At 41.4% G+C, this 23301-nt stretch overlaps 2 protein-coding genes and 3 non-coding genes across 5 annotated transcripts; 4 read left to right on the top strand and 1 right to left on the bottom strand.

Moving 5' to 3' along the window:
- Window positions 1-4779: 4779 nt before the first annotated feature.
- On the bottom strand, window positions 4780-10238 carry slc3a2a (solute carrier family 3 member 2a). Its single transcript, XM_035148931.1, has 11 exons — window positions 10086-10238; window positions 8942-9146; window positions 8660-8844; window positions 7601-7774; window positions 7390-7484; window positions 7144-7280; window positions 6553-6662; window positions 6123-6325; window positions 5959-6036; window positions 5636-5855; window positions 4780-5521 (listed from the first exon to the last, which is right to left on the bottom strand). Exons 2-11 carry the CDS (start codon window positions 9136-9138, stop codon window positions 5370-5372), a joined length of 1551 nt encoding a protein of 516 aa, XP_035004822.1. The 5' UTR covers window positions 9139-9146; window positions 10086-10238; the 3' UTR covers window positions 4780-5369.
- Window positions 10239-16828: 6590 nt separating this feature from the next.
- snx15 (sorting nexin 15) lies at window positions 16829-22640 on the top strand. The gene is made up of 7 exons (XM_035149321.2): window positions 16829-17029; window positions 17864-18020; window positions 18629-18744; window positions 18964-19261; window positions 19356-19523; window positions 20299-20496; window positions 22070-22640. Exons 1-7 carry the CDS (start codon window positions 16931-16933, stop codon window positions 22207-22209), a joined length of 1176 nt encoding a protein of 391 aa, XP_035005212.1. The 5' UTR covers window positions 16829-16930; the 3' UTR covers window positions 22210-22640.
- Window positions 20027-20108, top strand: trnal-aag. The gene has a single exon. It is a non-coding gene; the product is annotated as a tRNA-Leu (tRNA).
- trnal-aag lies at window positions 21166-21247 on the top strand. The gene has a single exon. It is a non-coding gene; the product is annotated as a tRNA-Leu (tRNA).
- trnal-aag lies at window positions 21843-21924 on the top strand. Its single transcript has one exon. It is a non-coding gene; the product is annotated as a tRNA-Leu (tRNA).
- Window positions 22641-23301: the final 661 nt, after the last annotated feature.

The following is a 23301-nucleotide window of genomic DNA, read 5'->3' on the forward strand; positions in this document are numbered from 1 at the left end:
TGTGTGTGTGTGTGTGAGAGTGTGTGGTCTGCTGGAAGTTACACGTGTGTGAGAAAGGGGGAGGAGAGAGAGAAACAGCGAACAAGAGAGAGAGATGTAGTTTCACTCAAGTTGATCGGCCGCCGTCACTCTTTCAGTTGATCTTTTAGCCTTTCATCCAACTTGTCATAGCACAACCGTGTGTGTGGGGGTATGTGTGTGTGTGTGTGTGTGTGTGTGTGTGTGTGCGTGTGTGTGTGTGTGTGCGTGCGTGTGTGCGTGTGTGTGTGTGGGGGTATGGGTGTGTGTGTGTGTGTGTGTCAGGCTGTGTCATAGTGATGCTGGAAACATAAGAAAAACACCCAAGTGTGTGACTTCAACCTCTTACATATACATGTACATACACACACTTTCAGTTTGAGTGGGTGTTTTTTTTTCGTACCTTCTCATCCCTCATTTTCTCTGATGGTCTGTTTATTTTAAAGACACACACACACACACACAGGACCACTCAGAAAACCACATGCATATTGCACATGCTGTCAGTCAGCGTGTCATATTGACAATTTGGAAAGTTTGTCCAGTGGCTGACCTTTTGTAGATAATGGAGGTCTAGTGTTAAAGGGATAGTTCACCGAAAAATGAAAATTCATTCATTATCCACTCACCACTATGGCGATGGAGGGGTGGGTGAAGTGTTTGAGTCCACAAAACACTTCTGGAGTTTCAGGGTAAAAAGCTTTGCAGCCAAATCCAATAGAATTGAAGAAACTGGGGACCACTTCTTCAAACGTAAAAAAAAAACAGCGTAAAAAACATAACATGTCTCGATACTGCTCCTGTGATGTCATCCAAGTGTCCTTTAGTCCCGACAGTCAAATTCTTCTGCAAACCGCGTCATTTACGCCATGTTTTTAGTCTAAATGTCCTCTGATATCCTCCTCTGAGCCGCGATCACGTTCGCACACACACCAGAAACACACACACTGCACACAAAGCTCTCGCCCAAGGGCATGCGCGGGGTGCACGTTAGCATCGCTACATTTTTCGGCTTAAAGCACATTGTAGACAAACTGTTTCTGTGCAGATTTGCAAAAAATGACCACCTAACTTAACTTTACTCCAAAAGTCATCGCAAAGTAAAGAAAATAAAAAAAAACTGTTTGTCATTCAACCTCTTTCTTGCTGAGAGTTAGCTCCATTCTCATGCCTGGATGGAGGCTACAGCTAGCATCCGGTTAGCTTAGCACAAAGACTGGAGGCATAAGCTAGCAAGCTAATCTTTACAAAATCTGCCCACTCGTTCTTTTAAAGCTCATTGATAATCACATTTGAGATATAGGAACTCATCCAAGAAATATATTAGTGCTTTACTTGCCATACATTGTTAAATTTACGTTTCTGTTTTTTGAGGCAGGCTAGCTGCTTTCTAATCTTTATGCTGAGCTGAGGAGATCAGTTTCTTGTGCTCAAATCTCCATCTATCGCTCCACAAAATGTTTAAGCACTCGTTAAAGTCTCCTTAGCTTTAAGTTGTGTCCATTCCCTGACAAAGGTACAGCTTTATTGAAGTGAACAGGCTGAACTGACCTTGTGTATGAGCTCCAGCGTGGAGTCGGCAGGAGAGGTGGATGTTTGGATTCAGAAAGCTGGAGGAACAGAGGGAGGGAAAGAAAAAAGGGGAAGTTAGACATTTTCCCTGCACATCCTAATTCCATCTGTTTTCTAGTGTGTAATAAGTGAGCTTTTATAGGTGGGAGGTTTTTAATTTTACCTTTGGACGGAGCCAGACTTGCTATTTCCTCTGTTTCCTGTCACGCAAAGCTAAGCTAACCTTTTACCCCTCTTTAATGTCAACAGCAGCTTTGATTATGTTTTTGTTTTTTTTGCTTTATAACTATATACATTTACATTAAATTTAATACGTACATTAAAATAAAATCTGTGGTCAGGTATTCAAGCATCGTAGAACAGTGCACACAGAGAAAAGAGTTCAGGATTAGCATCTGGCATGTATATGATCAAACAGTTGCTACTGTTCACACAGTACACAATCGTGTTTAAACTAACAAATCAAAGCATCTCAAATTGTTTTCTGAAATAACATGTGCTTTTACCTGGGAAATAAGAAAATGGCTCCATGTTTTTCTAAACTCCGGCGATGATAGAGACACATGTATGAACAGATGTATGTGTTTATATAGATGTGTTGTTATCCAGGCAGTGAAAGGTAATCATCATGACATTAGGAGCTTGATGGTTTAAATTGTGACCATACTTTGAGATGAAGATATTAAATATCCTGGACTCTCGGTCCCAAGCCTGATCCGTCCTTGTGTCGCCGGTGGTTCTGTGTATAGCGTTTGTTGTAATATAAATGTGAAGAATATATAATGTGACGCGTCATTTCGCCAGCGACTGTTCAAAAGATGGTTCTGTTTTCTGTTAGTAAAATTACCTTTGCTGTCATAAGACCATTAATAAATAGGAGGTGCACAGCAGCTCATTTTTTCTCCATGGTCCTGTGACATGATAGATTCAGCCTAATTTTGATGAGGCTGATTAGTCCAACAACAGAGTCATTGATAAAGAGAGTCAACTATGCTTGAAATGCCATTGAGCAAGTCACAGATACTCAAACTGTTGCAGAAGAGTTGCACCAACAGCCCAAAGTGGCATATTCCTTCATTATCAATGGAGCTGGGATACCTGGACTCAGTTTGTAACCAACAGACACAGAGAAATACAAATGCATTTGGTAATGAAGTTTAGTTATCATAATAACTGCAATAAGAGGCAGCTTTGTATACTAGTATTTTCATATGTCTATATAAAAACCTGACGATGTATTGAATGGTTAAGACAGTGTCTGTATATTGACTGAAGTGACTTTCTTTCGGGCTGATCTTGTTCTCACTCACTTTCAGCTTTTCATTGCAGAGGACTTTACATTGTAAGGTGACGTGCTGCAGTGGATTCATTCAGCGTTAAACATCACTGGGTCTCTGCCTTGCTCCATGAAAGCCGAAAGGTCACGTAACCCTGTGATGTAGATGGTGTCACACTCAGATTGAGAGTCAGGCATGAGTGTGCATGGTGGTGAGAGAGAGACGGTGGTTGGGTTTCACAGCGGCGTGGGGAGCGCAGAGAGGCGCTGAGACAGGCCCTGGTTCCCGGTATCATTCACATCAAACCTCCCCTGTGATACCACAGCAACACGGCGGCACTGTATTATCTCCAGAGCCTGAAACTCTGCTGAAACTCTACCCAAGCTTCTGGTATTAAGGGCAATGTGTGACATTTTTAAATAGAGGATGGTTTGAAATCTATGTTTTGACTGAGAAATGGCTGTTTTATGACATTACATTATACACAAGGTAATAATGACAAAGGTTAATATTGTATTTTAGTACCTAATAGATACAGTGGATGGATAGAGCATAACAAAGAAAACGTCTCGTGAAAGTACATTAATTACTGAATTGTACTTCAATGTTCAGTTTAATGCTACTACATACTTCTACTCCATTACATTTAGCTGACAGCTTTAATGACCATCTACTTATCAAATTAAGATTTTACATATAAAGCATATGATGAGCGATAATAATACACCGTAGTAATGTAATATAGGATTTCGTGGTCCCGAAGAGTACTTTTACTTTTTAGTACTAATTAAGAGTACAGTTGAAAGTACATTTTGTAAGTAAAACTAAAATAGAGCAAACTTAGACCACATTTTCAGTGCATAACTTATATTTAAGTAAAGGATTTGAATGTTCCCTTTAAAACTGGTTCGCAGTAAAATATACATAAATACAGTTATACATAAATACTCTGTCATTATTTATTTGTATTATAATTACTGATGTATCAATGTGTAAACCACAATTTAATTAATAACCGAGCTAATTTTAGAGTTAATATATTGTTTGCTTTGATTAGATTCAATTAAATAAAATGAATTCATGAAAGTGTCATATTTCACAAACAGATATTATGTACTGTATCTCAAATTATAATTTACACAGTAACTACAGCTGTATACAGTACAGTACGTATACAGAAATGAAGTGGAGTGCTTCAGACGTAGCAGAACAATGGAGAAACTCAAGGAAAGTACATCTACCTCTTTCAAAAAAGTATTTGAGTAAATGTACTTAGTTATTCCTCATTGATGACTAAAACAAGACGCCTAAATGGCTCTGGAGGAATTCTGGATGGGCACAGGTTTGCACAGGGTTGATTAAATATTTATGTCTTCATTGTTTTGCCGTAATAACAAGTACAAGTATAAAGTCTCGCAAAGAATGCCAGGCAATAAAGAGCAGGACCACAGACACTTGTCTGATGACGAAATCTTGATCATTTACAGTAAGTGCTGTTCTTGTTCCCCCTGGAACTTGACAATACTACAGCTAATCATCGTAGAGCATAAAAAAAAGCCTAATTCATCCAGCTTATCATTATACTGAAAACCATTATACTGTAAACAATTTCTCTACAAAGTTTGAAAGTGTGACATATAATGGAGTGATTTTACGACAGTAGTTACTTTAAGATCATCACTGTATGACCCACGTTGTGAAAAACCTGAGTATATGCAGATGGTACATTTCATTATATAAAACCCATCTCAAGATGGTGATTGAAATATAGACATGCTTCCTCTGTTGACATCTGTGACACACTTTCACACACACACCTGTACGTTCTGAAAATAGTGAATATCTTATCTGATACTTTCCGACATTAAGAACACGCTTAAACGAAGTGTAACAAAAACATGAGAGCACAGGAGTTGGTACAGAAACTGTTTATTCATTTCCAATTGAGTTCACTTGACAGATTCAAAGCATCTGCAGCAGTATTGTGTTCTTGCCATCTTTTAAAAATACTTCAAACGCAAGCACCGCACATGTTCAAATTTGTCACTTGTTTTTTCCCTAGTGCCTTCGCAGTTTAAAAAAAACAAACTCTTTACGAAAGTAAAACTGTCCTAAAAACAGAACTTTTTAAAATGTATAAGTAAAAATAACAAAAACAAACCAAGGACTGCTAAAATGCCCAAAGAACAAGAATGGAATGTCTTTCACCCATCTGGACAATGTACAGATGGTCAACAATTAAAGATCACAAATGAACAAAATGCTCAACAGATGATGGTTGAACTTTGAAAAAAAATTAAAAGGATCAAATAAATCCAAGAGTTTAAACTGACCAATATTCTGCTGTTGTATGGCGGATTTTCTTTGACCCAAATTTACCTTTGTTCTCACTGAATAAAATGCTTTTGCATATGCCAATTTATTCCTTACGACTAGGACCTTCTTATCTTTCTTTTAATGACACTAATCTGTACGCAGGCTCCCTGTAGTTTGGCGCCATCTCTAGACCGTGTAGGGGAACTTCAGCAGGACGGCTTCTCCGGATTCTAGAGTGAAACTGTCCAGTTTGACCTCGGATTCTTCTGTGAGATCTTTCGAGGAGCTGTTTGTGGCCGACAGGCTCACCGTGGCCGTCTCTGGCAGCTCTACTCCCTCTGCAGGAACAAAGATCATGGTGTCAACAAAAAAACAAAAAAGTGGACAAAAGTACAACCTGCTGGATGTGACACTTCACATTTTAACTAAATCACTGTTGAATTTAAACTTGCCTGTAGGTGTCAGCGAGAGCTTTAGTGACTCTGGTGCGTCTCCCCAGTTGACAGCCGCTATGTATCTCTCACTCTGGTCCCACAGACGAAGGAAAGCGAGCGAGGTGGCAGAGGAGTAGAGAGGGTAGTAGTCTCCGTGGAGGAGAGAGCGCTCTTTGCCTCGCAGCTCACTGAGGGATTTGAACCACTTCCTTACAGCAATCTGTTCCTTCCTCTCCGCCTGTAAATGTGAGAAACGAGGATATTGGTAAAAAACACGGAGAGCAAAGTTATGTTTTTGACCACAGGTTCACTAGTTTGCTCCAGGACTGAAATTCACGTACCTCAGCTGCCTCGTCAACTACTGCTCCTTCTTCAGGTTCCTTCTCGATGTCCCAAACCATTTTAGAAAAGTTTCCCGCCTTAAAATAAAAAGGGAAGGAAAACAGGTTACACCCTGTAACCAGCTGAAAGGCTGCTCAACGATTTCAACTGTTTTATTCCTTACCCCTCCTGCTTTAAGACCGATCTCGTCTCCGTATGTGAACACAGGGGTTCCAGGCATGGTGAACAACAGGAGCTGGTAGAGACGGATCAGGGACGGAGTTTTTGCCAGTGTGGACAGCTGGTCCCTCTGGGCGGCACCCAGACCCCAGGCCAGATTTCTCTGGTCAGTGTGAAGGGTGTCCATAGCCTTGATGCGCTCCACACCTGTAGATATTCAGGTAAAAATATTCACCTATATTGTATCGCTTGAACCAAAGAACAGACATTTGTTTTTCTTCATTTAGACAGTCAGATAGTCAGGATGGAGACACAGCAGGGGATACACAAGATGAGGAACAACAGTATTTGCACACATTACTGTGGAGTGGTGTTACTTTTAAATGTATAACTGTACTCTGTAGAAACTGCTGTGAACACAACTCGTAACCAACCTCCAGTTTTGGTGCTGAGCAGGTCGGACAGGACGAGGTTCACACCGGAGGTATTGACGAGCTGGGACACCTCTATGGGAGAAATGCCTTCAACTACACCCATCAAGGCCCTGAGGGAAAGACAGTGAGGTCAGATTAGTGACACCAAATGCCACCAAATTCGACTCGAAATAGAAATTTCGGAGTTGGATCATAACTTGTTTTAAGAAATAAAGACAGTGTTCAAATGTGATATTAAAGTAAATTGTGTAATTTCTCAAATACACCACTGGGTGTCGCTTTGACATGAGAGTAAAGTGCCACAGGAACTACAGACTCCTTTTTGTTGACCCAGCTCTTCCTGATCCCCCACCCACAGTCCCCCCCTGTAGCACTGGAATGCCTTTAATCTCCACGTTCTCTTCTCTAAACAAACTAAACTCTGTCGGCTGACATTCTCCTCATGCTTTGAAAATCACTTCGCCCCTTAAATAAAAAGAACAGGCTTAAAAATTATTTTAACAATCTTAATATATGTGTTAAAAGTATTTGCGTCTGTATGAAAGTAGCGGACACCATTAGCTGTAAACAAAGTGGCATAGGCATAGTTACCTCTTCTTCATGCCCTCGGTGTGGTTGCCCAGGACAACAGCTTGTAGGTTTGACCATTCCGGAGAGTCGGTGGCAATGCTCAAGTCCGAAACCTTGATGCCATCGACACCCAAATCCAGCCAATGTTCTGCTGCAGCCTGAAAGACAACGTGATCACTTTAGCTACAAGAGGAGTAAGAACAGCTAAATGACATGAATCAAGTGAGTGAAGGACCACAGACCAATGTATGAGTGTGTGTGTCCTACCTTAAGTTTCTCCATCACATCACTGGTATCAGCAGTACTGAACCAGGAAGCTGCTCCTGGGTAGTTTGGAGTCAGGTCAAGCACCACAGAAATGCCTATGAAAAACAGAATGCTTAGAACCACTGGGCATGAGCAGCTCCAAGTCCACAAAACTAGAAACCTCAAAAGGGACTCCGTTACTAATACTGATCTAAAGTCTATGATGGCCTACCCTTCTTGTGGGCCTTTTCCAGCACGGCCACCAGTTCGCTCTCTTTTCCCTGAATTGGATCAATTGTTTTGAGATCCAGGCTGTTTGGCTGGTTGGCCTGGACGGAGTGAAGAGGGCCCAGAACCAGGCCTTTCACCTTAAGCTGGTTCATGGCATCCAACTTTGTCTCGACACCTACAGACAAAAAGGGACAGAGAGAGGGAGAACTGTAGTTACACAATGGACCACAGAACGCTGACGTGTGAAATGTAGCAGGGTCAGGGGGTTAGGAAACGAGGGCAGGAGGCTAGAGGGCAAGAGACACAAGAAAGGAGGTAAGTTAAGGGTACTTATAGTTAGTATTGACTCAAGGCAGGAGAATGTGAATGGCTCCATCCACACCCTCTACTGGCCACATGAAGCCTGAGTACAAGGCGGTGCTTCACGTGAAAAAACCAGGGTCACGTGGGGTTTTTGGAATGCTGCCCTAGGCTTGTTGGAAACCCGAGTGCTCACATGCAATTCACTTTAAGAACAAACTGTCTTTCCTTCCTGCCTTTAAACAAATTGGAACAAGAAGTCTTGTAAATGTTTCTAGCTTTTTAAGTGACATTTATTGAAAAGTCAGAGTGAGATCCGTTGAGATCTAAAATGAAGTATATAAGATATCTTTTAAAAAAATCTGCACACCACAAAAAAAGTTTTGCATTGCTCACCCATGACCTCAAGTCTGAGCAGAAGATATGACAGAAATGACTCATGGCTTTTTTTTTTTTTAAACCGTCCTTTAGACCTCGAGTCACTCAGCGTCAGCCTAGTCAGCAGTATGGTATCTGGCCAGTTGAAGTAGGCCACATAGAACTCAGGAAACCCAAGACATTGTCACGAGACTTATCCCATGTTACGGCATGCAGACCAGAGGACTTTTTAAATAATCTCCAAATCTTATTTTGGGCATATGCATGACACCATGGGCAAAACAGCAGCAAGAAGAGGCAATGACCTTAACATGTAAGAAGTCATACAAAAAGAAAACACCTATTTACCCTGAAATACATCTGAAATCTTAAAATACTCTACCTTCCAGTCCATCAGCGAAAGCTACGACGTCGGGGATCTGGTACAGGGGTCCTTCGTTCCACCAGTTCATCTCAGGGATGGGTTTGCAGCGGGGGGCCTGGACGATGATGGCGATGGCTCCGGCCAACATGCCGATCCAGCCCAGCCAAAACAGGATGAGAAGCGCCCAGCGGGTTCGCACCCATCTGCAGAGAAGGATGAGAATGAGGTGGAAAATGTTAAGATGACGACATAATTCAAGACCAGAGCTTAGAACGTATTTATTGCAGCTGGTGCTCTTACCCTGGAGTGCCAGCAACCTTCATCAGCTCCTCTTTGGACAGGCCGGTGAAGTTCACCACATCATCGGGGACCTTCAGCTTGACGCTGCCATTTTTCTCCCCGCCCGGTGCCTGGCCATCACCCGTCATCGGCTGCTTCTCAGGATCCAGCTCGTTGAGCTCCACTTCCTTCATGTCGACCTCTGTGTTCTTACTCATGGTTGAGTCTGATTGTTAAAAAGGAGATAACAGATTGTCAAGTTGACAACTAGGTCACGTCCAAAGAAAACATATGGTGTGAGGATATGAACAAAAAAAAGTATTGTTTCACTGAAAAAGTACAAAAACATATGACAGAGAAGACATACTGGAAATGAAAGAGTGTTTGTTCACATTTCCAGTCACTTGAATTGTTGTCCCTAAATGGTTGTTGCTGATGGACATGCTAACCTGTTCCAAGATCTAAAACAGGCTTTTAGCCAACAGCCTTTTTTTTTTTAATCTAGCCCAGCTTTTATGAGCTAGGGACTAATAATAATAATGGTTATAATAGCCTTTATTTTAGAGCACTTTCAGAGTTCTTCACAAGAGGATAAAAAAAATAACTATGATGTGTAACAGTTTTAATTCAAATGTAGTTCTGTGTATAGGTATAGGGAACAGCAGCTTCCAGTTACAGGATAAGTAAACGGCTGTCTCTAAGGAAACAGAGACCTTCAAATTAAGAGCTCGCTAATCGATAACTAACCTATTCACCCCTCGTATAAAAAGCTATAATCACAGAATATCGAGAATAGAGTATAAACCTGATTGAAAATGATGTTGATTACAACTAAAAGGTTACATCCACTCGTTGACACAGGGAGGTGTCAACTGGCTGCTTCGTCAAACGCGATTATAGTAATACAAAATGAAGAAAAGAAACGTAGAAACTAGAGTATCTCGACTGAATCCAACTCGTTTCTCGAATTAATCCCAGTACGATTAATTTAAAAAAGTCTGACGTGGTCTAATCCTCCCCCCCAGAGATGATGAAATCCACCGTCATCATCATCATCATCATCTGGGGAGCCACGCGGCAAAAAAAATTAGCATCGCCTCTTCCTCTTTCCTCACAGTTTCACAGCTTTAAGGAACGGAAACTGATGAAGTAAGTGAAAGGTTACCTGTAAAAACACAAAGTATAGTCCGTCCGCGTCTCCGTCGGTCTCCTCAAGTCGTTCAGTTCTCGGTTAATCTTGTTGCTCAGGCGGAGCCGCTTTGTATTTCTAGTCAGACTTGAGGCCCCGCCCACGCTGGGAGGAGCCAGTAACCCCCTGTTTGTCTCTCTCTCTCTCTCTCTCTCTCTCTCTCTCTCTCTCTCCCTCTCTCTCTCTCTCTCTCTCTCCCTCTGGAGGAAACAAACAAACAAGTAAACATCACACTGTCCCCACACTACTTATTAGTCCATGCACCAATTTCCTGTCAACGTCTATTCTCATCCTCCATAACGCCAACTCATCGGTACACATAAAGTATTAAATCCACTACAGGTCTGCTCATGTTTGTTGTCCTGACTTTTAGCCACTATGCTCCACAAGACGGGAAAAACAAGACCAGCGTGTTATTTTGCCCAGGGCTCTGTGTGTTTTACTCTGAAGCTGAATTCAGAGCATAGGTAAAGGGGCTGAAGGAGAAGAATATGAAAAGAACTCATTTTGGTAGAAATTGTTTACGACAGATTTAATTTTGGTCCTGCAGACGTTTCCTGAAGATAATGTCATCAGTCCTACATTATGTTAGCCATTAGCTGATCGACTGATTGATCGCGTACTATCTAGGCTCCTGGTGAGGCCTGTAATCTTTTGACTCGTGTAGACATCACTAATCTCATTTAACCCCCACTTCCTACACATCCACTTTAGACATCTATTTGCACCTCTTTTCAACTGCATTGCCTAAACATTCACTGATCAATCTATTCCCTCTGATATGATCCCATTACACTGCTGATCAGTTCAGCAAAGTCAGGAAACAACCGATCTATCTATCTTTGTATTCGATGGTTTGCATTAGTAAGTGATAGGTGTGCTTGATGTAATTCAGACAGTTGCCAAGATGTCACTATCATATAAACCTAATCTTTTGAAATATAATCTATGATACAGTGTTTAAACAGCTTCAGACAAGTTTACATCTTTCCTTTGTTGCAATGTAAAAACAACTGTTTCCTGGGGTGTTGTTGACATTGCTGCTGTTTCATGTCCAAAATTAGAATTAATGAGCAAATTGATGTAGATGATTGACACTATGGCTAATTTATTAATATTAAGTGATATTATTTACATGTGTAATATAATCTATATTGAATTATAGATAGGATTTGTGAGCAGCTAACCTGAAGACTGAGGCCGTCCTGTACTAGCCAGCGCTCTGAAGTCTTTCTCAGCTGTTGACCTTCATTAAGTTACAGTATGGGAGACAGTTCCTGGAAACACACCCACAGAATCTCACTGTCCTGTACACAAACTGCTGTGCTTTTTTCCAGACTATATTTGTACATGCTACACTATGATATTTTTTGTTATTATTACAATGAAAAGTAGAAGGATGAGGATTTTGTTGTTTATCTGAGTACTGGACAGCTCGGATCCATATTGTGTGTAAATAAGACCTCACATCATCTTATTTCCTGTGAGTTCCATCTGTTGTGATGATGTGGAGGAGGTGGTTTTTCCTTAGCTTTCAATGGGTCTTACAGCTGTGACTGAGTGGATTTACTGGTTTATAGAGTTTCTAATGAAAGAATAAAAAGACCAAAGCATTTCAGTTGTTGATTAATAGCTGATTAATCACTGCTCTTAAAATTTGAATGATTTCCCCCCTCTTTTACCACTTTGTTTTTACTTCCTGCTTCTACAGCTCTCATAAATGTGGTAAACCTCTATATGAAGTGACAGATAACTTTAGGAGCATGATCCACCACTTTGCTCAGGTGTGACTGTACCTGCAGGTTAGTGGTTGCATTGCTCACATATATCCTGTCATTCACCTTCTAAATCCAGCGGTATTCTTGGCTTTTGTCTCATGTGACAACAAACCGACAAAACACTCAACACCACAATACACACTGTAATAGATATGTCCCCTAAACATTCCTCTTTCTCGTAAAAATAAATGCATTATTGCCTGGTTTAAAAGACAGGGATAGAGTATTCCATTCCAAAATGTATTGGGTTCTTTCCTGGCCCATGTTTGACCAAGTTTCGTGGAACCTGCTCACAAACAAACCAACAAATTGACAGAGTTGTTCTCGTAGATGTTTTCTATGTTTGGATTTTAATTAGTTGTGACCCAGTGGCTGCTCTGAGTCAATTTCTGGATGGTTAGTGCGTCAGAAATAAATCTCAAATTTCAAACAAAATAAATCTGTTATTTGGCAGCTGTTTGTCTCTACGTGGAGATGACCCTGTTAATAAAATCGTCTTAGCAGGCACGTCCCCACTCATGTGCATAGGCTACTATTTATATTTCCCTGTTGGACAAACTCAAACACACACCATCTGCTTCTGTTTGTATCTCGGGCCTGTTGATCCCGTCAGGTTGGAACAGAGCGGCAGGCTCAGGTGACCACGCTGTGGAACCAGCAGTACGGGACCCTCCTATCTTCTCTGCTTTCATAGATTTACAGCAACACTAGCAAGACATTTGCGTCAAGATTTGAAAAACACAGGGTAAGAGGATAAGACAGATGAGTGGTCTGATCAAGAAATAAGAGTGAGGAGGAGTGGCCGAGAAAGAGGGAGGTGCAGAAATGAACAGGGGAAAGAGGCGGACAGACAGAGAGGAGGGAGCAGTAAACATGTTTATGAGTTGAGGGGGAACATTTGGAACAAAGTTTATGTTAGAACATGGCCACTGATATTAATGGCAACACATTACTGAGCAAAACATGTTTGTGTCTTTCCCAAACTCTTTTCCCACATGTTGCTTTAATCCTTTTGAGTCACACATTTCCAACAACCTGAACGTGCAGGATAAACTAGAATAGAGCCAGAATTGAAAATAATTTCCAACGAAAGGTGAGGTTGACTCATATGTTTTGCAAACTGGCAGCAGTGTCGGGCAGCAGAGATGGAGATCGCATCTTCATGGAGGACGATGATTAAATGAAACCCTTACAGGACTTGGTCTATTGTGGAGCTCATGTGCTTTGTCTTCTCATATGGCATGGGAGGAGGGGAGAGTGTCCAGTAAATCTGTAGGCCTACAAAAACACACACACACACACACACACACACACACACACACACACACACACACACACACACACACACACACACACACACACACACACACACACACACACACACACACAGAAATGAGAGAAAGGAAAGGAGGGCAAGGTTGCTGTCTATAGTTTTGTCTGTTTTTGCTGAGGCAGGAGAGGAAACATGCAGCAGGGACACAGCACTCTACAGTGGATATCAAATATTACAGATGATTGGCCTATAGCAATAACTAACAATAAAATACTGAAACTCTTTACCGCCTCCTTATTTATTACATTTGCTGTTTTCTTTTGCAACTTTTTTACCTCGTAGTTGTTGTTGATGTTAACTCTAATTCTGATTGCTTGGTCATACAGGTCTTAGTGAAACTGTAGTGCACTATTAGTAATTAATACTGTCATGTGAAATCAGACACGTTTTCAGACAAGTATATTCAAGCTTATTCCTTAGAAGGTCACGTAACACGTAATGCTAGCTTGCAATTAGAAAATGTGTATTTTAGCTGTAGAGTTTGGTATGTCTGAGTCAGGGCTGAGTACACACAGACACACACAGAAATAGAGACAGAGAGAGAGAGACAGAGCCTCACAGTAAATCCTCATGTGATCCCTGTAAGAGAGGGAGAGTTTATTTTGCAAAACGGCATGAGCCTGAGAAAAAAAAAAAAGCCGGGGTTCAGACAGCAGAGCGAGCAGACCTGGACCAGCTCAAACCAGTCTGGGCGAGGGGCTTTCATCTCATTGTTTCAGTGCTGTGTGCGCTCGTACAGTTCACACTGAATGGCAGTGCTTCTGGGAAACATGGCTTTCATTTCATTGAAAAAAAAGACCTCACGTTCAGACTCATTTCTTCCGTTTTTAAACAATTTGTCCTGAAAACAATCTGCATAGAAAGTTGAGAGTGAAAAGTTGCACACGTTTACGCCATAGACACACATTAGATAAAATACAGTGAACTTCAAAGGGACTTTGTCGTGTTATGTAATGTTATGGCTCTATAATCTGTTCCACTCTTATCACTGGTTTATTGCAGGTGTACATTAACCCTCTAGGTTTTATGTAAGTGCAACAGTAAAATCTGAATCCACACTCCCATGCAGATTGTACGTTTAAATAATCTTTCGTCTTCCTGTCTCTCGCCACTATTTGTCTGTCTGTGATGTATTTCCTCCTCATTGTTTCGTCTCCCCTCTTCTCTTTAGATGAGAATTTGGTGGCCTAGTTTTCTCCCACAAACAAAGAGGAGACTGTTCACGGGGGTAAAACCTTCCCCTCTAACTCTTTACCGGCATGAATGGAGCGCTGATATGGACAAAGCAAACCCTGACAAGTCTGTCACGTCAGTTCATTCACCACAGAAATACATCCAGAATAAAACACATTGAATACAAAAGTATACAGCTGATAGAGATAATTAGAATTGGCGCGCTGCATTTGTACACTTCCGCCAACGAATGCCGTCTCAATCCACACACATTTGTTCCAGGCTCATATGAGGTCACCGTGACCCTCGACCACTGAAGTGTAATCAGTTCATCTTTGAACCCAAGTGACAAGTGTTCAAAATTTGAATAAATTGCCACAAGTCACACTTGCGATATCATGTTAAAGAGGCTCGAAAACATAATGGTTTGTGGGGACATTGTGACCTTCGACTTACAACCATTCACATCTAAGCAGTCGAGCACAAAATTGAATCAGTTCATCTTTGATTCCGAGTTAACATTTGTACAGAGTTTGAGAGGATTCCCTGGAGGTGTTCCTGAAACATTGCCTTCACATTGCAAAAAATGAACTTTGTATGGTCACAGTTACCTCGACTTTTGACCAACAAAGTTCATCTTTGAGTCCAACTGAAGGTTAGTACCAAATTGTAAGAAATTCCTCAAGGCGTTCTTGAAATACTGTGTTCACAAGAATGGGGCGGACGGACAAACAACCTGAAAAAATACTACCTCCGCGCAGAGGCATAATAAAAGTAATGACCTAAGTCAATATTATCCCTGCATTGCATTATAAACAGATAAACTACGTACTCCCCACTCTCCTTGTTCCCTCCGTTCGGCCCCTTTCTCCTCACCAACTCTTTCTGTTATCAAGGAACAATGGTTGCACATTATGTAAGCAAACCCCTCTCTGTGAGGAGAATTTCAAACAGTTTGATTCACGGATGCAGTGGTGCTGCTTCAGAAACATGCCGGGCCCACAACCCAGAGCCTGAAACGGATTGAAACCCTCCTCTTGTCGTGTTGTTCAGCATAAAATCCTCTCATTGTCAGAGAAAAGCCTCAGCGGACTACAATAATTCAATATCCACCACTAAAAGCCTCATGTCCCTCTGTGTATGAAAAGAAAGATGTCACAGATTATCCGGCAGCCTGAGTACAACCTGTTTGGATACTGTCAGGAACTGACTAAAAGCCAAACCAGCAGAGCAGGTTATCTGTAATTAAATATTTACCTCATTTGCGTCTGCAGACATTTCCCTTTCAATTTAACATGTAATTACCAAGAGGAAAGCAGCAGCGGGGAGCATGAACGCTGACCTTTGAGCTACAGTCTGCTGGACAGAAACTCTTACTCTACCTAACTACCGTTCAAAGTGTTGACAGGGTTTTGAACACATGGGATAAAACCTAGAGACCAGCTTTCATGAATAATTTGGTTCTTCCAACCTCTACAGGTCTGTTAAAAGTGTTGTAAAATGTGAAAGGGGAAATAGATATAAGCCTGGGAAATGGTTTGAAGTTAAACAGTACGTATACACAGCTGGAATTTCCTTTGCATTACATTGATGTCTGTTGTGTCTCTGTCTGATGTATTGTCTCAAACAGGGTATGTCCAAGGCTTTTATGTCATTTTCTTATTTTAGCATCTTTGACCCAGAGACATCCATGTTGGTTCATTCACAAGCTACATGTACAAGTATAGATATATTTGTATCATCAGGCTATCATCAAATAAAATTCACTAAACGCCATTTTCATATATCAGTTCCTCGTCCAATGTAGTGTGTATATAGCTGGGTAAATTACTCAACCTTTGGCGCCCCCTGGAGTATCCCAATGCCCTCTACATGTATAAACCACTGGCCTACATAATGTTGCTCATTGCAGTTATCGTGACACATTTTAATTAGCATGACATTGATTGACAGTTTAATTGAATATTTCTACGATTACAAAATGGCTTCTCAACTAAATTCTGGATGTAATGGAGGATTGTCATCCCTCAATGCTGAAACAACGGTAACCTCGTCACGCTGGATTAAAGCAGTTGGAGTTTTGAAATGTGATTATAATTGCAGAATATAAATACATATAAAATACAGAAACTAGTGTAATGAGCTGACTTTAGACTAATGCGATTTTAACTGCAAAATAGAAAGATCACCACAAAGTAATTGTGACGTAAACAAAATACATTAGTATAGCTGAATAATAAAGAAATTGACAATAAATTAAACAATAAATACAAATATACATAATAATAAATATATACCAAAAAAAGGTAGGCAGTGAATTCAATAAAAAAAATAATCATTAGTCATATGCATCTTTGATTAATCGTTTTAAAATAAATCCGACGTCGAACACCACTACGTAATCACGCACTCGCCCGACGTCACTAGCCCGGAAGTGAGTGGAGAGGAGGGCGGCACGGGAGAATCACAACAGAGACTCGGCGGCCGATGACAGCTTCGCTTTTTATTTTCTGTTGTTTCCCACAGCAACGAGGAACATGTCGCGGAAAGCCAAAGAGGAATATCACCGGTTCTTCTCCGTTACCGAGCCACGGCCACACGAGAAGGGACACACCGAGTACAAAGTGTCAGCGCGGGTTGGTTTCTGCTCTTTTAGCCTCAACAGTGTAAACAGAGTTGTAACTATGTTGTTATGTGTTGTCTCACGTCAGCTTACAGGTTTTTCTTATTTCTCAAACTAGACTGAGCACACTTGTTTTCATGTGTTTTATTGTAGTTAGTTACGTCAATCAAAAGTAGCTTCCTTTGTGTTGTTATTAGCCTATAACACAATGTCACCTGAGCACTGTGTATGGGAAACACAAAGACTCTGCAGCCAGCCCGCACAGACAGATGAAAGCACAATGGCTCTTTTCTCTGAGGCCGTGCTGAACCGGGAGCGAAACACAGAGAACTTGTGATCCAGCCCCATGATCACACCAGGGGCCCCTTGTTCTGGACACAGGCGTTCACATCAAATCAAAGACGATCATGTCTGTGTAGATCCGATTCAAGGCATAGTCACACTCCTCATCGGACATCTGAGCCAACCCGTGACTAGTGCAGCGACTATGATGCTGTTTGTGGTGCAAAACAACTTGAGCACTTGTGGAATTTGTACTTTCACACGCGTGTCAAAGAGAAAAAGGCAAACTTGTCGGTACGCCTTCTCAAATTCATCATTGCAGTTGCACGAATCCTATGTTACGAATCACAAACCGAGAAACTCCTCTGCTCCATCAATTGGGCCCCTGCAGCGGACACATGTTTATCCTGACAACTTAACACACAGTACATGCATTTGACACAGTGGCCCCTGAATTGAATTTCAAACTGGTTGCCACCGGGAGGCCAGTCCTGGTCCTGGGCTTAGAATCCAACATGGAGTTTGTGAAATAATCTCTCCTCTCTCCCTCCTGTGTTTCTCATAGTTTGTGTCCAAGCGCCATCCCGAAGATGTGAAGGAGGTGGTCGTGTGGAGGAGGTTCTCGGAGCTGAAGAAGCTTCACGGGGAGTTGGCCTATACGCACAGGAATCTGTTCAGAAGACAGGAGGAGTTCCCGTCGTTTCCTCGTGCACAAATGTTCGGTAAAATGATGCAAAGAGTGTGATACACTAAAGATACGAGGTTTACAGTGTGGTAACAAGAGCTCAGATATCTGGCTAACTGAGTTGTTGGGCAAGCTGCAAGGACGAGATAAATAACAGAAAAGCATAATAAACCTTTTACGATGTCAGAGATGTTAATTCAGATAGGTTTTGAGGCCAGTGTTTGTAGTTTTTTTTTATGCAGATATCCTGTTGAGGTTATTTCCTGTTGAGGATCTACTTTCCCGTCTGTAGCCTTTTGTAATGACTATTGTGACATTTCCCCTTTGACTATGACATCATATTTCAGGGGTTGCAGATATACAACTGAAAGACAGCAACACAGTTGCTTTATACTATTGGACAGTCACTATTTACAGTGATCTTTAAGGCAACATATAGCTGCTATCTTGCTATCTTGTGGATAGGTTGAATGAAAAAAGGGAAATAATAGATCATTTGAACAACAACACACATTGTAAGATTTTACTAGTCTCTTCTTTTTCTGCTGGTTATTTCCTTTATGGGTTTTTTTTCCTTGTAAATACGAGCCCCCTCATCTGAGTTGTCATTTATTGTTTTTTGTGTGGTGTGTATTTCTGCTTCAGGAAGGTTTGAGGACGCTGTGATTGAAGAGAGAAGAAAGGCAGCAGAGGCCATGTTCCTGTTCACGACCACTATACCCGCTCTCTACAACAGCCCACAGCTAAAGGACTTCTTCAGAGTAAGACTCTCTCATAAGTTGCTGTCAGACATGCACTGAAGCGCGGACATTTTCCTGAATTTTTCCAGAGAGGCTGCATATGAGAACGTAAATGTCCAAGTCAGTTTTTTTGAAACCTTTCCTGCCAGTGTGCCTGGAAGATGTCAGAGTGAGCCCATGTGCCCATTTGCTTTATCTCTCTACTCTTTCTACATTTCACATACCTCTCCCTTCTCTCAGGGCGGCGAGGTCATTAGACCTCTCGATCCAACCCCTCTGTCCTCCGCTGGGCCTCTGCCTCCCCCTCTCATCCCCCTCCCCAAACGGAGGGCCTCAGACTGTGAGCCCGCAGAGGAGGAGGAGGGGAGGGAGGCTCCCACTTTACCCCAGGACCTGGGAACCAACCTGGGTTTAGAAGTGGGAGAACCAGAGGTGGCGGCCGAGGCTTACAGCGAGATGGGAGGCTCTCCGAGAGAAGAGGAGCGAGAGGAGCAAGAGGAGCAAGAGGAGCTCAGCGACACAGAGCTGGATAACAGAGGTACACATAATCTTCTAGACTTAACCAAGGTCTGTTCTTTTCTTTTCTTTTCTTCTCTTGGTTTTACCTTTTTAGTCCATGTTTCCACCAACAGCGCCATCTCCTGACCAAGCCAGAAACCCCAAATCACAAGACTCCATAGAAGAGTTTGATTCACTGTTCGACTCAGTGGCAGAAGAGCGGGTTCCATCCCCAAAGGAAGAAGATCAAGCTCCGCTGTCTGACAACGACTTGGCCGTCTTTGATCCCTGCTATAAACAAGGTGAAAATAAATGTGAATGAGTACGTTTAGTTGAACTTTGTTTTAAAGTGAATGTCTTGTGAAGATTCTGTGATTTTTTTACCTTTTTTTTTACCTTTTTCTCTAAACTGTGGAAAAGCACATTGAACCTCATCTCGTTTCAGCTCATTTCTAAGTTTCTCTTTTGCCCAGCTTTGTTAAAACCATAACTCAGAACTAAAACAAATCATTAGATTTTCTGACTAGTTTCTCAATCTACAGTGTATTATTATTGAACTACCTTTTCCTAGCTGTCGCAGTTGTAACTATGTCTTTTTACTTGTGCATGAGGTTTTCCTCTCTTGTTATCTGCTGCTCAGCTAATAAATCACACCTCTCTAATGGCTTATTTATATTTACTTTGTGCTTTCTCAATGGTGTCTATTTATACTTTTTACGTTGACTAGATTTATTCTTGGCACAGTCGAAAACAACCCACCCTCCCCTCTCACTTGTCTGGCAGTGTCAACAGATCCTTGTACAAGGGTAGCGTGGCCGAGCGGTCTAAGGCGCTGGATTAAGGCTCCAGTCTCTTCGGAGGCGTGGGTTCAAATCCCACCGCTGCCAATCGTATTTTTCAAATTCACTGCACTCTTCAGTTTCATGAAGCATTAATGACAATGTGATTACAACTGTGTAACACACTGAAATGATCATGAAATCCAGATAATCTGGTCACCTCTTGAAAACTTTACTCAATGTCTCTGTATCATTACTTTTAAATAATTCTCTCTTCTTTCTCTTTTCTCTATCTCAGATAGATCTGGTTCCTCCTGTGACCACTCAGAATTGTTCTCACTGCCGCCGACCAGTCTACAAGGAGGCGACGTGGGTTACCTGAACCAAGCGGCCACTCAGCTGACATCTGCCATGGAGCGGGAGAAGGAGGGAGAGTTCAGCGCTGCTATTTGCGGATACCGGACGGCCGTGGATATATTGATCACAGGAGTTCAGGGTGAGAGTGAGGGATTGAGAAACATGGGCTGATGGAAAAGGAAGGGGGGGTGGGGTTTTAAAGTATTTAGTACATAATAATATAGTAATGTTTCCATAATACTGATGAAAGATGTACACGCAAACAAGACATAAAGGTAGATTGCACCGTTTTTGGTTACTCAAAGTCATCCAGTTGGTTTAATTTAGTATTTTTCCTGCAAAATAAAATGCATCGGCAGAGTTTATGTGGTGCCTTTAAGTTTAGAGCTGTTTGCCCTGTTGACCGTATCGACTCTATAGTACTTATTCTGATGTGCTGTTTATATGCCACCATATTGCTAAATGCATTGTGCACAGCCAATGGACTGAGCTCACCAAAGCAAACGTTGGCATGTCAGAATTAGACCTCATAGTAAATTCAACAACGCCATTTTCTTTTAGCATGTACTGTCCCGCGTCAGCGAGGGTAAATGTGACTGTGCTGTAAATCTGTTGAGTCACAAATGGATGACTTATTACGTCAGTCTGCTCTTATGTGTTCTTGTTTAGTTTCAAGCGGTTGAAGGCTGTAGTGTCATTGATTCGATTTCTTTTGGTGACATTTTGCCACTATTCTTGCCATGTAAGGGAAGTCAGAAAGAGTATCAAACAACGAATTTTGAAAAAACTATTTCTATTCATGAAATATGGTAGCGTGGCCGAGCGGTCTAAGGCGCTGGATTAAGGCTCCAGTCTCTTCGGAGGCGTGGGTTCAAATCCCACCGCTGCCAAGGATGTTTTTCGAATTCACCACACCCATGAATGCTTCATGAAGCATTATTGACAATGTAACTACAACTGTGTAGTACACTGAAATGATCATAAATGCAAATCATGTGTCACAAATATGAAATAGAGAAAACAGAGTCTCTGACTATTGTCTCAATTTACAGTATATTATTATTGAATAACCTTTTCCTAGATGTCGCAGAACTGTCTTCCTACTTGTGCATGAGGTTTTCCTCTCTCTCAGAAAACACTGTACAAACAGATAAACATTACAAGCAGTTTATGTGCAGATCTCAATTTGTGACAAGAGCTAGAATGGAAAATGCCTTAATTGAAAATTAAGTCTGCCCCTTTCTGACGTATATATCAGAGTCAGTCATGCTCAGATCTGGATTTAGAGTAAAAAGATTGCACGTTATCTGCTGCTCAGCTAATAAGTCACACCTCTCTAATGGTTTATCTATTTTTACCTTGTGCTTTCTCAATGGTGTTTTCTATTTATACTTTTTGCGTTGACTAGATTTACTCTTGGCACAGTCGAAAACAACCCACCCTCAGCTGTGAGATGTGAGGTAGTGTCAGGTATAATCAAAATGTGGTAGCGTGGCCGAGCGGTCTAAGGCGCTGGATTAAGGCTCCAGTCTCTTCGGAGGCGTGGGTTCAAATCCCACCGCTGCCAGTCAAACTTTATGACAAGGTCTTACTTAAAATGAAGGAAGCAGCCAACTCTGTTCTAAAGTTCATTGATAAGAAATGTGCTATTATGCACCCTGGTACAATTACTGGATAATAACACTGAAAATCTTCCTCTCTTTTTTTTTTAGGAGACCCAGATCCAGTGCGCAAGGAGTCTGTGATGAGAAGGACCGCCCAGTATCTGAAACACGCCGAGATGTTGGTCGACAGGCACTCCTCACCCACACACACTCTCACGTCTACACACACACATGCACAGGGCCCATAGATGTATATTTATATACACTGCTCCTACAATGAAGGCGAATCACAGATAAAGCTCAGGGTTGTGACACACATACGGAGACAGTATGTAGACTCACATACACACAGTGAGATCACCTGGACCACAAACGCCAGCTCGTTCAGATACAAAACTACAGCACACACTCCTGAAGTACACACTACACTGCAGAGTGTTTCTTTAGCTGCTTTTGTTAAGTGAAAAAAATCTGTCATTTACTAAATCTAAAGAGCTGGAAACTGAAATTGATTGTAAACTTCATGGATTCATCGATAATAATCCTTCATCTCTCTCTCTCTTTCTTTTGTTAAATTCTTACCTTCCTTTCACAATGTCCTCTTGTTGAATACAGTAATGTGTCTTTCATTTGCATTTTGCACAAAAATGTTTTGTTAATAAATATGATTTCAATTTAAGTCAATAACAAATCTGTTTCCTTCGTTAAAGTTATAAAGAGCAGTTGGTTCACCCGAACCTCGGTGAGAGTGTTGCATGACATTATCAGATGGTCAAAATAACTGTCAACAGGCCGGGATATTCTGGGAGGTTGAACCCAGTCAGGGGTCAGACATGAGTCAGGATCACTCTCCATAAAACATTAATAGAATGTATTTTGATGACAAATTATAGTGTTGTGTTATTTAACCTGCAACTGCAGATACATCTTTGTTTACGTGAGACAAGAAGCTCTGAGGTTTCAGTCAGTGCGGCAAATTATCAACTTGAAACTATTCAGCTGACAGATTTATTCTTTCTATTGTCGTCATTAATATTTATTATTTATTTTCAAATTATTCTGCCACCATGTTACTGTAGTTGAGCTTTCAGTGGCCTCTCAACAGGATTCAGCAGTTATTGCAGGTGTGCAGTAGCAAGGCAGTACCTCTGAGAGGCGCTGTTGGTCATTAGATGATAACGATAACACTTCCTACAAAAAGAAACTGATCATCTGTGTTAACACTTAAAAATCTGAACATTTTCACATTACTTCTCCACAGCAGAGCAATTTTTTTAAATCACAAACGTAGTTACTAAAATAAACTTAACACAGTTGCAGCTATTTCTGCTTTTTCTTGT

The sequence above is a fragment of the Hippoglossus stenolepis genome, chromosome 23 (assembly GCF_022539355.2).
Source record: "Hippoglossus stenolepis isolate QCI-W04-F060 chromosome 23, HSTE1.2, whole genome shotgun sequence".
NCBI classification, from domain to species: Eukaryota; Metazoa; Chordata; class Actinopteri; order Pleuronectiformes; family Pleuronectidae; genus Hippoglossus; species Hippoglossus stenolepis.

Excerpts from the sequence above, each read along its gene's own strand:
- slc3a2a (XM_035148931.1), bottom strand. The coding sequence starts at position 9,138 with ATGAGTAAGAACACAGAGGTCGACATGAAGGAAGTGGAGCTCAACGAG. Across the intron at positions 6,326-6,552 it reads GCTCAGCACCAAAACTGGAG|GTGTGGAGCGCATCAAGGCT; the intron begins GTTGGTTACGAG and ends GAATATCTACAG. Across the intron at positions 5,856-5,958 it reads TAGTTGACGAGGCAGCTGAG|GCGGAGAGGAAGGAACAGAT; the intron begins GTACGTGAATTT and ends TCACATTTACAG.
- snx15 (XM_035149321.2), top strand. The coding sequence starts at position 16,931 with ATGTCGCGGAAAGCCAAAGAGGAATATCACCGGTTCTTCTCCGTTACC. Across the intron at positions 18,021-18,628 it reads TCCTCGTGCACAAATGTTCG|GAAGGTTTGAGGACGCTGTG; the intron begins GTAAAATGATGC and ends TTTCTGCTTCAG. Across the intron at positions 19,262-19,355 it reads CACAGAGCTGGATAACAGAG|CGCCATCTCCTGACCAAGCC; the intron begins GTACACATAATC and ends TTCCACCAACAG.